The 15,290-nt window shown below is 42.4% G+C and overlaps 1 protein-coding gene across 4 annotated transcripts in view; it reads right to left on the minus strand.

Annotated features, from left to right (window-relative positions):
- Nucleotides 1–15,290, minus strand: part of VDR (vitamin D receptor) — a 137,912-nt gene that overhangs the window by 63,426 nt on the left and 59,196 nt on the right. For all 4 annotated transcript variants that reach the window (XR_008317638.1, XM_053302580.1, XM_053302579.1 and 1 more), the window contains 2 exons: nucleotides 9,448–9,519; nucleotides 2,636–2,786 (listed from right to left, as the gene is read on the minus strand). Coding sequence is in view for 3 of the 4 variants with exons in the window: in XM_053302579.1 (XP_053158554.1) it covers nucleotides 2,636–2,786; nucleotides 9,448–9,519 (223 nt within the window). In the remaining variant the exon portion in view is untranslated. The remainder of the gene's footprint in view (nucleotides 1–2,635; nucleotides 2,787–9,447; nucleotides 9,520–15,290) is intronic.

Below are 15,290 nucleotides of genomic sequence, written 5' to 3' on the forward strand. Positions count from 1 at the left end.
TTGTTTGAGCACTGGAGAAAGGTGCCACTGTTAATGCTTCTTTCTTTAAGTTCTTAAAGAACAGGCCAAATCTCTGGAACAGCATCTCACAACCTTAAAAGGGTCATGCAGGAGTAAAGTGCAAGGGTAATTTAATAGTGTGGACATCACTTAAGGCTACAGGGTGTAAGCAGCATGCAATCCAGAACAGAGAATATGGTTAAGAGACAGATACCCTAAACGAAATTTCAGCCTTATTCAAACCAGTAGAATGCAGTCAGTCTCCATTTTATTTTACAAATACTGAATAATAAGGGAGGTACCAAGGTGGTTTACTTGACAAATTAATCCTGTGCTCCTACACAAAGACTAGCTTCCTATGAACCTCATAATGTGTTCAAGCTGTGCACTGGCACACAGTAGTGGAACTTGACAGAACCACTAATTTATTTTAACACATTGTGATCTGAAACAACCCAAGGTAGCTAACACCACACAATTATTTAAAAAAAAGGGGGGGGGGGGGCGGGAAGCAAATTAAGTAATTAAGACTTCTCCATGACTTGCTTTTCTCCAATGGCAGTCCCATTGCTGACTGCCATGGGAGAGAATTATAAAAATCATATGACAAAATGACCACCCCCAGCAGAATTTTCTTCCTGCAGGAGTGTATCTCCTTTCTTTTTTAAGGTGTAAGAGTGAAGTGAGTCTTCAATTTTAATTCAGACAAATAGTGTCTCAGCTGTCAGAAGTATGAAAGAGACCAGCCTGTAGACCTGAATTCTGGAAAAGGAGAAGACCATCCTTGGCCAAAGCTTTTAGTTTACGATTTTCATAATACCTTTGAGGGAAGAATCTTTCAGGTTTTATGGAAAGAGAAGTGCTCGATTCTGCAAGCCTCATTCTTCTCAGGTCTTAATAGTGAGAGAACCTTGCAACAGGTATTTCAGTCCATGCCCTACAAATATGATCAACTGCTCACACTGATGTGCATCCTTCTAGGACACACAATGTATGACTGATTGCTGAGGGCACTAACCTTGCATGTGGAAATATACACTTGAAAGATGAGTTACGCATTTAAGCAACAGCAATTAAGAAAATGTTGTTATTCTGGTTAGCCAGGTTGTAGTGTTGTTCAACTGGAAGTCAGCAAGGTTTATGGTATGTAAAAAACAACAACATTCCCTCCGACAATCTAGCTAAGTTGATATTTCTGATATAGAGATACTAAGATATTCATGTTAAGGGGAAATGGTATTTTTGAAGCTCAGCTTTACATGATCCTATACTTGTGCTATTTCTGTCTTCCCATTATACTGTTGGATAGGCAAGTGGGTTTTTCCCTAATTAGTGGCACAGCAGCCATTACTCACACCTGCTATTAGTCATCCATTTTAAACCAACAGTTCCCAGGAAAACCTCCCATGTCATTAGTGAAATGTGTTTTAATCTGGATAAATAGGCGCCTCATTTATGAGATATGCTAAATTGTTGATAATTCTCAGAATCCTCTGGACTAGTGCAGACATAGTGCTGGTTCCCTCTTAATTATAGCTAAGAGCTGCCCCTCCTTCCACTCCCTGCACTTTGTTCCCATTCAGTGCATTTAATCCCCACTAGCTATGTAACACCACACTTGGTATTGATAGATCCTCTGCCTGTCCACATAACATATAGGTTTGGAATCTCAGGTTGTGCAGGGGTAGGATCTATCTTTAAGGGGCATGGAGCACTGGTGGTGCACACAACACCCCTACACTATTCTGTGTTTCCCCCCACTTGCTTCACTAACTTCTGGCTCTATGCTCAAGCATAGCAAGCTTCTGTGTGGAAGTGTCCTAAGCAACAGCTGATGGTGTTGGAGCCAGGTTTCTGTTCAACTATGGGAGCCTCAATGTTTCTGCCCTAGGTTAAAAAAAAACCATGGAGCTATTCTCAAACAGCAGGCGCACACACACACACACACACACACACACACACACACACACACAATGTAAAGCAGAGTTGTAACAGATGTTATGCTGTTAAACAGAAGCCATAGCCAATACATCAATTATAGCAAAAGAGTCTACAGGGACAGGTTTAGAGCATAGATACAGTGAGGGTTTTAAAACCAGATTACAGTGCATTTATTAAGTATGTCTGAGACACGAGAGAGCGCTATATATATGCATGCGCACATGTGTGTGCGCGCGCATGTATGATTGAGGGAGAGATTACTTCACTCTCTGCAGCCCCAGCTCCACATTTCTGCTATTTGTCTTTTACCAGAACACCCAACTTGTTATCTGCTATTCTAACACTTTGCAATATGGTATACCTAAGCCAGCAGGAGTAGGACTCCAATTCAGTTATTTTTGTCGAATGCTGAATGAAATTCATCCCATTCTCTGGTGAGTTAAGAAATGGTTCAAGCAACAGATTTAATCTGGATTTCATAGTTATGGAAATTCTGGTTTGATGGTTAGCCAAAGAATCCATACCTAAAAGTATAGAAGCAACTTCAGCTTTAAGTCTGAGGTTAGATTAGTTTTCCCAAATCATCATCATAAGATAGAAGGATGTTTTAGGTTGTAAACAAAAAGATGTCAACAAAATTAGGTGTACAGGATGCAAGACAAAATGTTTAAGATAAATATTAGAAGTCACGTACCTAAAAAATCCTTTGCAGCCTTCACAGGTCATAGCATTAAAATGAAAGCCAGTAGCTTTGTCTCCACAAACACCACAGATACGGGGAATGTTCCTATCAAAATCGTTGCTTGGATCAGGAAAGGATGGGCAAGGTGCCATGGGCTCCATTTCTAGGACAGAAAAAGGAGAGACGTTACCAACTTTCCCACAAATGTTCCCCGAGCAAAGTCATGTCCAGCAGTACCGGATGGGCAGTGGAGACTCAAGGAGCTTTCCTGTTCTCCTAGTGCACATTTACCAGAACGAAAAAAGAATTTCTCTCTTCAAGATGTGCAGATTCTGACAGAGATCTTCTTCATCTCCAGCACAACTCCCTCCCCCATAATTCTACTTTGTCTTCCCATTTTTGTGTGGATGGGGAAGTTACAGGTAACAGATACCACAAAACATCTAAACTGAAGACCAGATATTCCTACCTCGTTCTTGTGTCTTTTCAAGAGGAGATGGATGCTGAACTAAGCTGCACTTTGACATTTCTATCAACTATAGTTGTAGGGCTGGGCCGGGAGGGGGGCGCGGCGGAGATATGTAATTCATCAAACAGAGTTAACATTTCCCTTCATAAAAAGCAAGTTATCCAAGCATGCCCATGCCAGAAAATAAGCACAACAACAATGCATGAATCAGGACCATGTCTTATTAATCCTAGCTGAAATTGCATGTGTATGTATGATTGCAATTTGTTTATTTTAATGAAATAAGTCTTAATATAGTAGTAAGTACTATGCCATTTCTCCTAGTTCCTTCATATTCATTGAACACTGCCAGACAGAAACAGGTATATCTGCTGGTGAGCAGTCACACGACCTACCCGACAGCGGGTGGGGGCCTTTGCAAACCTTGCCTTCCACATAGATGAGCATCCTCTGCTTGGTGGGAACGCGCTCTGTGCTTCTACACAATAGCAATAGCAATAGCACTTACATTTATATACCGCTCTATAGCTGGAGCTCTCTAAGCGGTTTACAATGATTTTAGCATATTGCCCCCAACATTCTGGGTACTCATTTTACCGACCTCAGAAGGATGGAAGGCTGAGTCAACCTTGAGCCCCTGGTCAGGATCGAACTTGTAACCTTCTGGTTACAGGGCGGCAGTTTTACCACTGCGCCACCAGGGCGTGGACCACTCTGAGAACAGGACTAGTTATCCCAGCCTCCAGGTATCCCACAGTGCACTGAGTGCACCTCGGTGCACTGAGGGATTTCCCCAGGGGACGGGCACTGTAGGCGCCCATCTCTGTGTCAGTGCAAGCGACAAGTAGCCTGTGCAAACACATGATCCCGGCAGCCGCGTTAAGGGGGCGCTTGCATTTTTAACTTTGGCTAAGAGCTAAGAGCCAGCGCGGTGTAGTGGCTAGAGTGCTGGACTAGGACCGGGGAGACCCGAGTTCAAATCCCCATTCAGCCATGAGACTAGCTGGGTGACTCTGGGCTAGTCACTACTCTCTCAGCCTAACCTACTTCACAGGGTTGTTGTGAGGAGAAACTTAAGTATCTAGCACACCGCTCTGGGCTCCTTGGAGGAAGAGCGGGATATAAATGTTAAATAAATAAATAAATAAATAAATAAATGCTTCAGCACTGGGTTTGGCGCTGCGGCCCTGCCGGGATCCTGGCGGTTCTCACAGGCAGCCAAGCCCAGGTTGAGCTGCCTAACCCTGGGCTTGGCTGCTTGTGAGAACAGCCTCCCCCTTTCACATGTTCATGCCATTGGGGTTACAGATAAATGTATGCCAGTTTCAGTTTTTCCTTATATGTCTGCAAGTAAGTAGAGCCTTATTTTAAAAAAAAACCACCCTAAAGATGAAAAGAGGGGAGCCTGGAATATCTCTGAGACAACCAGCCATCTTATAGTATGGCCAGAGCAGGGATAAGGCATTTGTATGCCTTAGGCAAAGTTTGAAAAATTACACACACGCACACACACACGAGAGTATGAAGTTAGAGGTGTGCACACAAACTGGTTTGCCCAGTTTGGTTAGAGTCCAAACCCAACTGGGCATGTTCGGGTCTCCCCACCTGAACAGCCCGCCCCTTGCAGCTCGGCTTGAATCAGTTTGGGGGTCTTAATGTCTTTGTGTTTTTTTAAAAAAAAATCTCACCACCTCCAGAGGGCACTGCCATGGCTGGGGTGGGTGGGTGTCCAGTGGTTTTCCCTCCCCCCACCAGCCTTCCCCTCGCCCGGTCACAAAGATGGCCAATGTGCATATATGGTGGCCTCCAAAATGAATACCACAGAGAGGCCCAGAATGAGGCAAACAGCCTGAACCAGGCCATTTGTGACCGAACCACTGGAGAACTTTCTGCAGCTGCAGCAGCACCCCCTGGAGACGATGAGGAGTTCATTTTTATTTTTATGTTAGAATCCCCAAACCGGCTGGGGTGGGTTCAGCTTGATCTTGAGCTGAACCAGGCCTGGTCTAGCTCGAGGTCAAGCCAGTTCACACATCCCCATATGAAGTGTACAGTTTTACCAATTCTTTTCTGTCTGCTTAAAATGCACACACAATACATCACAACCCACTATATTATAGAAGCATTTGCTTCACCTCTGTCAGTTATGTTTAGCACACAACAAACCTTCAAGCAATGAAACTAATCCTATGGCAGACAGCAACAGGTTTCAAGCCACAACCGGAACAAGTGACAAATCTGAGGGTGTATATAAATATAACACGGTCCTGCCATTCCTTCCTGCTATAAACAACAAATTTATAGCCATGGGGTTCCCATGGAGTCCTGGCCAAAGGGCAGTCGAGAGAATAAAACTATAGAGGTGGGGCTGAAGGAAGTGATGTGGTGGTAGCCATGTTGGATTAGGCTATGTGAGATTGCAAAGGTGGAGCAAGGAGAAAAGACAGAAGGTGGGGAACCTGGGAGGAAGTTGCAGGAGCTCATGATCTCATGTGACAGGATTTTGGGCCCCTATGAAACTTGCATCAGCTTTCAGATATTAATTCATTCCCCAGCCAACAATGAACCCGGGGCCAGAGGCTGAAAGGCAGTGAATCCTGCATACATTTCAGGCTGAAGGATTCAAGAATTATACTTGAAAAGAGGGTGGGATTCTTGTTTCACACTGTAGTCATGTCCATCTGCCTTCTATAATGTGTGCGTGTGTGGGGGGGATAACCCCTGCCTTCCTCGCAATGCAAATTGCCCAATATTCATACAGTACTGCAACCTAATGGCGCAGAGGGAAAATGACTTGACTAGCAAGCCAGAGGCTGCCGGTTCGAATCCCTGCTGGTACCTATGTCTGTCAGCAATGATATAGTAAGATGCTGAAAGGCATCATCTCATATTGCACAGGAGATGGCAATGGTAAACCCCTCCTGTTTTCTACCAAAGACAACCACAGGGCTCTGTGGTCACCAGGAGTCAATGGCACAACTTTACTGTTCACTGAAAGGCATTGGACCTTCATTTGAATGTCTGCAATTTGCACGATGCAAGACCAGGAGAGCTGGTCTTGTGGTAGCAAGCATGATGTCCCCTTAGCTAAGCAGGGTTGCCCTGGTTGCATATGAAGGGGAGACTTGATGTATAAGCACTGTAAGATATTCCCCTCAGGGGATGGAGCCGCTCTGGGAAGAGCAGAAGGTTCCAAGTTCCCTCCCTGGCTTCTCCAAGATAGTGGGGCTGAGAGAGATTCCTGCCTGCAACCCTGGAGAAGCTGCTGCCAGTCTGTGTAGACAATACTGAGCTAGAAGGACCTATGGTCTGACTCAGTGTATGGCAGCTTCCTATGTTCCTATGACAAAATATATGCCATGGAGAAAGGAATTTTCTGATATTCAAAATATGTTACCAAAGTATAACAGATAAAATAGTCACTCATTGTGCTGATAGGCGTACTGCACCTTGGGTAGATGCTTCTCCAACCCACCCCTCTTTACAGATCTAGCTAAGGCTCTGCTCCCACATGCTCAACTTGTCAAGCTGTCCTGCAACACACACGTAATGCATGTACAGGTGAACTCAACTAGTAAGCGTCACATATATGCAAGGCTAGATTCCAAACTACATGTGATGATGGGTATGTGACTGGGGCAGATCCAGATTTAAAGAGAGGATTCTTATTTTCAGAGTAGGTGAAAGAAAGTGAACTTTCCCTGCACCCACTACTTACATCTCTGTAGCCTTTCCCTCCAAATGTTTCCCCCAACTAAGCTCAATTCAAATACTGGAGCTCAGCCCAGGAGAAAAGCAGCTGGGCAACTGACTGAAGAGGTAAGCCATATGTGGAAGGATAGTTTGGTGCACCTGTTTTGCAAATTAGTCTCTACCCACTGCTTTATGCAGAACTGGGGCAGGCCCAGGTGTATACAAATGTGTGATGTGGCCATTAACACATCTCACTGAAGCCTGAGGTGAGGTGAAGGAAATCTAGTCTCAGCTACCTCATACCCCCAAACCCAAAAGGGAATCTAAAAGGGACTCAGGCACCCATTTTCAAACCCTTTTGCTATTTCTTCCTCTCCTTACATTCAACTCCACTCCTCCTATCTGGCAAAAGAGTCTAGCCAAAACAGGGTTTTAAGTACTTTATCAACAGTTCCTGTTTTCACTCTAACTGGACATTTAGACTCACCCTTGCCTTGACTATGGACTTAACCTGGCTCCTTTGTAAGGAGGACAAACATTGACATTCTGCCCAAATAGGAAGTGTATTTATTAGTTACTATATTAACTGCATGCACAAGTTTATACTAATCGGTGATAAGCTGTTAACCTTTGAATGTCACAGTTTCCATTTAAAACTCAAGCCTGGTATCTGAAGCATGTGAGCAGGCTCTAATGCTCACTTTGTGCCTTTTTCATGAATGAAAGTTTAGTAATACCCAGAGACAGTGTTGCTCAGCTATTCTGTTTGTAGCCAGAGAAAATATATTCCTTTTCCTTGTTGCTTTCACTACTAACCATGAAACAATTTCATTTTGCAGCTAAAATGGGGCTTTTTATTAGCCAAATAAGTAAAACAGTTCTTATTTAAAGCTTATGTTTAATACATGGAGCATGAGCTATTCAAGCTTTGAGGGGCTTGCCTCTGTGCACTGGATGTACTCTCTTCTTTCAGAGAGCTGCCACTATTCCAACAACTCCTGTACAAAGTATAATTCTGAAAGGCTTTTTCTCAAATACTAGAACTTCTCCCTCCAGTGCTATCTCTTGTAAAAGCCATTCCTAGCAATTGTGATTAATATACATAACCCAGAAAAGCAGCTAAGTATTTTTCTCAAACACTAGAACTCTCAAATACTAGCTTTTTCTCAAATACGAGAACTCCTCCCTCCAATGCTACCCCTTGTAAAAGCCATTCCTAGCAATCGTGATTAATATACATAACCTAGAAAAGCAGCTAAGTATTCTGAATTGTGTTAGTTTTTGCTAATACCTCAAAATATTTGGCTCCTCAAGTCTGATTAAGCCCCTTTAAAAATTGGCAGCAAATACACAGACAGTCTACAAGTCCTACAGAAAAGGTGAACACGAACAGAATAAGACACAGCTAAGCAAGTATCTTATTACAGAAGCATCCTACTGGTTGGAATAATCACAAAGAATCTACATATGGCGAGAAAGCATTAGGCAAGCTAGAAAATAGTCTACTTCCTAACTTGGTAGAGTAAAATTGGTCATCAATACAGACATTTAGTAATTTTAGATGGGTATTAGCCCAAATTACAGTTTTCCAGTACACTGATCAGCAGCAAGTTGCCAATCATGCTCACATAAGAGACCCTAGCTTTGGGGTCTTTATTATAAACTGGAATGCTCTCCTAGTCAATGCTCATATGCATCTATTTGAGGGGAGAGTAAGCAGTAACCAGCATTGCATTATGTATTCAGATTTGCAGTGCCTCCTATCCAAAAGACTCAGATTATTCACAGCCATTATGTTACAAATAAGATGGATCCCCATTCCCGAAGGCCTCACTATCTTTACTGGACATGAGGGAGCAAAAGAGAAATGACATCACAGTTGTAACTCAGTATTTGTTCATTAGCAAGCAACAATTTTGAGAAATTAGGGTAAAATCTAACCACGGCCACCTCTTTAACCCACCCCCCACCTAACTTCCAGGTCCTCAGAAGCAAGTTGTCCCTCTACATAGCATGAGCACATATTTGAAATCTTAAATCTTGTGTCTGCCTCCCACAATATCTATAGAATATTAAGAAAAATATTTCAGGGACAAACATTCACTAACTACCCATTCTCCTTCACAATGAATCATACGTCTTAACATTTAGCTTTAATATAAAACTAGAGTTTTCAAAGCATTCCATTACACTTTCTTGCAATTTGTACAGCAACAGTTTAAGGTATATTTGTGTCATCATCCCCTAATTGAAGATTGGAGAACTCTTCATTTCATCTCATGGCAGAGGTAAGATTAAAACCAGAAACATGTATATAGTCTTGTATCAGTCTCAACAAGTGGACTACATACATCACATCTTATGTGACTAGAAGGACTGCATACCTGAAAGCCTACATACATTCTAAAAAGCTGGTTCAATATGAAAATATATCACATTATAATCCAAAATAAATGAATTCATAAAGTGGGCTCATCAAAAATGCTTCAAGGAATTCATGATGTTGGTACTTCCCTCAAGCTTTTTTTTTTTTTTTTTAAAAGCCAAGCATATGTAGTTTTAGAAATGCACAACACATACCCAAATTTCCTCTTCCCTGAGTGAAGAAAGACACAACCTATTGCCTCACAGTATTATTTTATGAGAAAATAAGGTACTTTACCAACATCCAGGTCATGTGGCATACTCTGCTGGTATAACTCCCATGGGCTCTGGAGCTGCGACATTGTGCCACCTGTGATCCAAAAATATGGAAAAGTGAATTACTTAGCATTCAGCAGTTGAAGCGTTTGGCAATCTCAAATTCAGTTTGGGAATTTACCATAGCTTTTAACTCTGATTTATTGACGTAAGCAACATACATTTGAAGACTGAGGTGTGGCATTTTGCAAATAATCTACCACACCCACATGGAACTCACTAAACACAAGGTGTCAACTCAGGGCTGCTTCCCAAGATCTTGTAACACCACTTCATAGATGTCAGAGATAATGCAAGCCTCACGGTACAGTACTCACGGCACCACAAGGCAAAGCTAGACAAATTTAGAAGAATTCTCAATAAGCTACCCACATGGGAGCTTTTGGTGGCAGTACAGTGTTGATCTGGTATGGAATGAAGTTAGGACTAAAATAAGGAAAACACAAGCCTATGTAATCAATCAAGCTTGAACTAAATATATAAGACACAGAGTTACTTGTGCTATTGCCCTCATTTGCCTCCAAGGTACATTTCCCAAAATGTCCATGGTTGCCCAGCTATAATAGCAAGATCATTTGTTAGCAGGCATTGACAATAATCAGATGGAGCAGTCTGTCTATATTTACACACCCCATATATAAAAGCCAAATTGGCAAGGTTATCACCAGACAAATGATATCTAGAAATCCAAAGAATTGTTCAGTCCTTTTTCTTAGCTTTGATAGGACAGAGAAGTTTCCAGGCTTTTGCCAGTATCAAAATTACAATATTTTCTAAACACAGTTCAGAAGTAAAACCATTTATATTACTATTTAATACATCTACAAGCCTCATGAATTCTTTATACAATTATGTTTTTTGTTTCATGTTCCAGATAAGTTAGTGGGTCACCCTCCAAAAGTGTTCAAACAAGGGTGTACTGTACATTTCATCAGCTTGTGCCTCCTCTCAATCCAGATGGCCTGATGTACTGTAAGTTTGGCAGGCAGACAGGATGGCCACAGTTTAATAATAATAATAACTTTTTAATCAGACCCATCACCATACTTCTGTCGCAGGACATCCAATGGGTACTTTAAAAATATACTGCAGAGGTTGTTTGCCAAGTAAGCTGGCTCTACATCCAATCTGAGAAAACGTTTAGAAAGTCTCCTATATGCATATACTACAAAAAGGCATGTTACAGGCATGTGGACTGCTTCCAATATAGCCTTAGAAACACTTTAGGGCATCAGTTCTTGCTCACTGAGCTCATTCAGCTCTGTGAAACCACAGCCCCATTCCCCACATAATATTACAGTCCTCTATTCTTCTGGAATTAAAACAGAACTTCCCTTCTCAGCTACTAGGTAATTTTAAAATATAAGGTGTAACACTAACACACACACAAAAACACAATGATTTCTTACAACACCAGGTATATTTAAATGTGTTCTGAAGCCAGCATTTGTGAAGCCTGGCACTCACTAACTCCAAGTCACAGTTGGTTCACCAAGTTCAAGAAAATCAAGATTGTTGATAGAATTTGCAAAACCTAGGTCTGCTATTCCCGGGCTAACATACCACCTAGCAACTGGGTTAACTAAGAGTTTCACCAAAACTCTCTCACATTTTTGCAACAGTAGCACAATTCACATCTGCAAATAAAGCGGGAGCCTGCCAGACCATTAGAACACCGCCTGAAACCATTTTAGTTATCAAAGCCTTGTGCACTTTGAGAGATTCAGACATTACCTGAAATATCAGATGAATGCACACACTTCCACATTTGTTCAGAAACACGTCTTGGTAATATACAAAAGGTAACCTGTGCAGTGGAAATACATTTCAGGTAACATCCAAAGCTACTCTGCAAATTCTTCCACACACATTGCTTTGACTTGGGCCTTTTTAAAGGCCCACAACTCTCAAGACAATGCAGACTGCGAGTTATGCCTTTGTGCAAAGGGACGTTTCAGCAACAACATTAATAAAATATCCTTTTTCTTTGCTGGCAGCTCTAGGGCACTTCCCTTTCACTTGGGCCCTATTATCAGTCTGTATAGACAGACTTCCCTGGAAAGATGCTGTTCTTGAAAAACAGGCAAAACAGTTTTGACCTTAGAGAACTTGCAACCATCGTTTAAGTAGTCCATAAAGCCTTCAACAGATTTGACTAAATTAGTTTCTTGTAAAGAAGGAACTAAACTAGCCTCTATTCTTGAGGCAGCTGAATCACGGTTAATTGCATTAAAGTTAAAAACCATGTGAACACACATTCACCGAGATCATGAACAGTGATTCATAGAGATCTTGGGAAGGAAAAAAGATAGAGCCTTCTGAGACAGTCTCTAGAACAGAGCCCTAGGTTATATAGGGTTATGTTCTGGAGTGTTTGTGCTATCTCCTTTGTAACTTTAACCACCAATGGCACTTCAAGGCTTGAAGAGAGAGTGGGGGCTGGGAGGAAAGTTACACCTGCCACAGACAACTGACTGGTTGATTGCAAGCCAACTCACAATGCAGAAACAAGTACTACCTACTTTCTGTAACACATAAATCTACACCTATCTGCTTTCCAATCTAATCACAGACTAAGCCTGAAGCTTTCCTGTTCTCACAATTCAGCCCTGTCTAGTCCCACTTAGCCAAGCACCTTGACCTAGATGTATAACTGCAATTAAGTTGCCTTAATAGTTACCTATGATATACATTTATATGCTGAGGACTGAAAGGGCATATGGATTTCCCCTATACTATGACTATGCCATTAAGCAATGACAAAGCTTTTGGATGAAATTCCCCAAAACTAAAGCCACTACTATGACTGCATGGGACTTCATTGTCCCCTTGGAGAATGGGCCACAGTTTCACTGTAAATTCGTTTCCCAATTGTTTGATGTAGAAAACCCAGAAAAAGAAGGAAGGAATATACAGGAATTATTTTACCCTTCAGAAGGGCTTGGTTCTTTTGGGCTCTGAACATTCAGCTTTTCTAAGGTTCCTGCTAAAAATTTGGAATTAAATTCTCTTTTTTGTTCTTCATTCTGGAAATGTCAGTTTTCTGCCAATTGCAGTATTTCATGCTACACTGGGCTCAACCTGCTATACTTCCATTTCTGAGATACCCAAAGGAAACTGTTAGGTTCTTTTGTTTTGTTACTAGCAATTTCCTTTCATTACTGGACTTTTACAGCCCCTCAAAGCAGGAATTATTTGCCATGCGAAGCTGAGCACTTCTTGGCTGTTGCATTTAGCATTCTCTGGAACAGTACCATGGCTATCTCAATGTCAGCAATTTGTCAGCTTATCAGAGACATGTCAACTACTCAATTTTGTTTTAATAAAACATATCCCCTCTTGACTGTAGGAGGACCCCGCCAAAGGTGGTTATAAATGGCACACACTATAAACTACCATTCTCGACAACACATCAGTTTGCTTATGAAAATCCTATCGGACACTTTCTTGTACATTTAACGCCAAAGTGGTCCATTCAAGCACCTACACATCCCCTAAGTAGATTATCCAACCACAAGTTTATAGAGCAAGCAACCCTTCACTTTGCTTAAGCAATTAAAGAAATAGAGGGTGGGGAAGAAGGGACACAGAGAGCAAAGGATCAGGCTAAATTATAGTCACTTCCTGATCTTGTGTAGCTACTGTTGCAGTATATGTATGTTGTCCCTGTATCTTTATTTTACTCTTACAATTTAAGAAACACTGCTTGGCAGCTGAAAGATAATACTCGGTGCAATAAACGACAGAGAACACAATGAAATAGGAGAATCAAAGTTATTAAAATCATACGTCAAAAGATTATATCTAACAAGCAAACAAAAGGTTTGCTTTTTTGTTTCAGCTCATCCAAAACACAGGCAGCAGCCTGTTGATCAGTGTGGGGCAGCGAGAAAGTAAGGCAGGCATCAATTCTTGCCCAACAGGAATGACTACCACTTAATTTCTGAGCACAGTTTGAGGGATTAGTTTTCTTTTAAAATCTTCGCCTACCAGAGCTAGAGGAGTGTGGGGAGTTCACAGGGGTTGAGTCTTTGTCTGTAAGGGATTCTCACAGTAGGCTGCCACCATCCACTTTATTTTGATGTAGGAAAACCCACTTTCCATATAGAGATCCAGTGGCAAAACCCTCCCAGGAAAGGCTGAACAATCTTAGGCCTTCAAAGGCATGTGACTAAGGCAGACCCAAAATGAAGAGTAGCACACTTCAGCAACAAGGATTATTAGATTAAAAGAAAAAGGTATGCAATAAGAACAATTGTCTTTTCATAAAATAGATTGTTAGAGAGTTTTCATTAACCTGCTACACAGATTCCAAGCAACTGGTAAAGAAAAATAACTTCCCTCATGCATCTGACTTTGTCTTAACTTATTACTTGCAGGCCTTCCCATATCCTCAGCAGCTCTCAGTCTGCTGCTTTCTCAGGGCCCTCCTGGGACAAACTAATTAACAAGCCCAAGCTTCTGCAGATGGCTGAGCCAGAAATCCCCACCCAGACCTCTGGATTGGTCCCTTTGAACTTCCCAGGCTTTTTTCCCTTTTTAGAAGAGGCCCACCCTCCCAGCAATTGCACTAAGTGAGGCCTAGTCCTCCCTCCAATTTTTACTATATTATACATACCAAGAAGTTAGCTCCATCAACACAGCAGTACTTACTTTTGAGTAATAAGTAGTGCAGGTGTGTATAAAATCCTGTTAGACACAATGGGCTGAGTTTGCACAGCACATGCTGTTTCCATTTTTGGCTCTGCAAAGTCAGGCAGAGCCCTAGCCATGCATGATCTCTGCAGCCAAGATTCTGAGTATGCTATTCAAGTCCCATCCGATATTCTAATGAAATGACAGCCTGCCATGTGCCTGCCCAATCTATCAATCTCCTCTATAAATGAGATATGAAACGAGGGCGAGGGCTGGGACACTTTGCCAACCATTTGTATAGAGGGAGGCATTTAATAGTGGGGCTTCTGTTCAATCAGTTTTAAGTTGTGCTGAGGTTGGGTTGAAGTTGTAATGTGTGTGGGTTTGTCTGGAGATGGGGATCCAGGGAGTGCCTTCGTTGAAGGTGGGGCAGCTATTCCGGTGGTGTTGGGGAACAGAAGAAGAAATGTTGGCAGGTCAGCAGGCTGTTCTAGGGGAAGGGTGGTCAGAAATCTAGTAGCTGTCCCCCTTTCTGGCTGTCCTGCCAGCTCTTTGACCTCGGGGAGCACTGCCAACATCCCACATAACCTTACCTTGCTCCTCTGCAATGCCAGGTCGGTCCAGAATAAATCAGAACTCATCCATGATTTGATCATGGATGAAGGGGCCGACCTGATGTGTATTACTGAGACTTGATTGGGGAAGGCTAGTGGTCCAGTTTGGTCCCAGCTTCTCCCACCAGGATATTCCGTAGAGGAGCAGGTGAGGGGACATGGGCGGGGATGTGGAGTGGCTGTGGTCTATAAGGATAACATCTCCCTTACCAGGGTCCCTGTTAGGGTATCGGACCATATCGAATGTGTGTACTTGAGTTTGGGGACCAGGGATAGATTGGGACTTCTGTTGGTGTACCGATCGCCTCGCTGCCCAACGGAATCCCTTACTGAACTCACGGACTTGGTCGCGGAACTTGCATTGGAGTCTCCCAGACTTTTGGTGCTGGGGGACTTCAATGTTCATTTTGGGACCAATTTGTCCGGGGCAGCTCAGGAGTTCATAGCAGCCATGACGACTATGGGCTTATCCCAAACGGTCTCTGGATCGACGCATATTGCAGGTCATACGCTTGATTTGGTCTTTTATTCTGATCAGGGTGGTGTTCCATGGGTG

This window comes from Hemicordylus capensis, chromosome 2, assembly GCF_027244095.1.
Source record: "Hemicordylus capensis ecotype Gifberg chromosome 2, rHemCap1.1.pri, whole genome shotgun sequence".
Taxonomy (NCBI): domain Eukaryota; kingdom Metazoa; phylum Chordata; class Lepidosauria; order Squamata; family Cordylidae; genus Hemicordylus; species Hemicordylus capensis.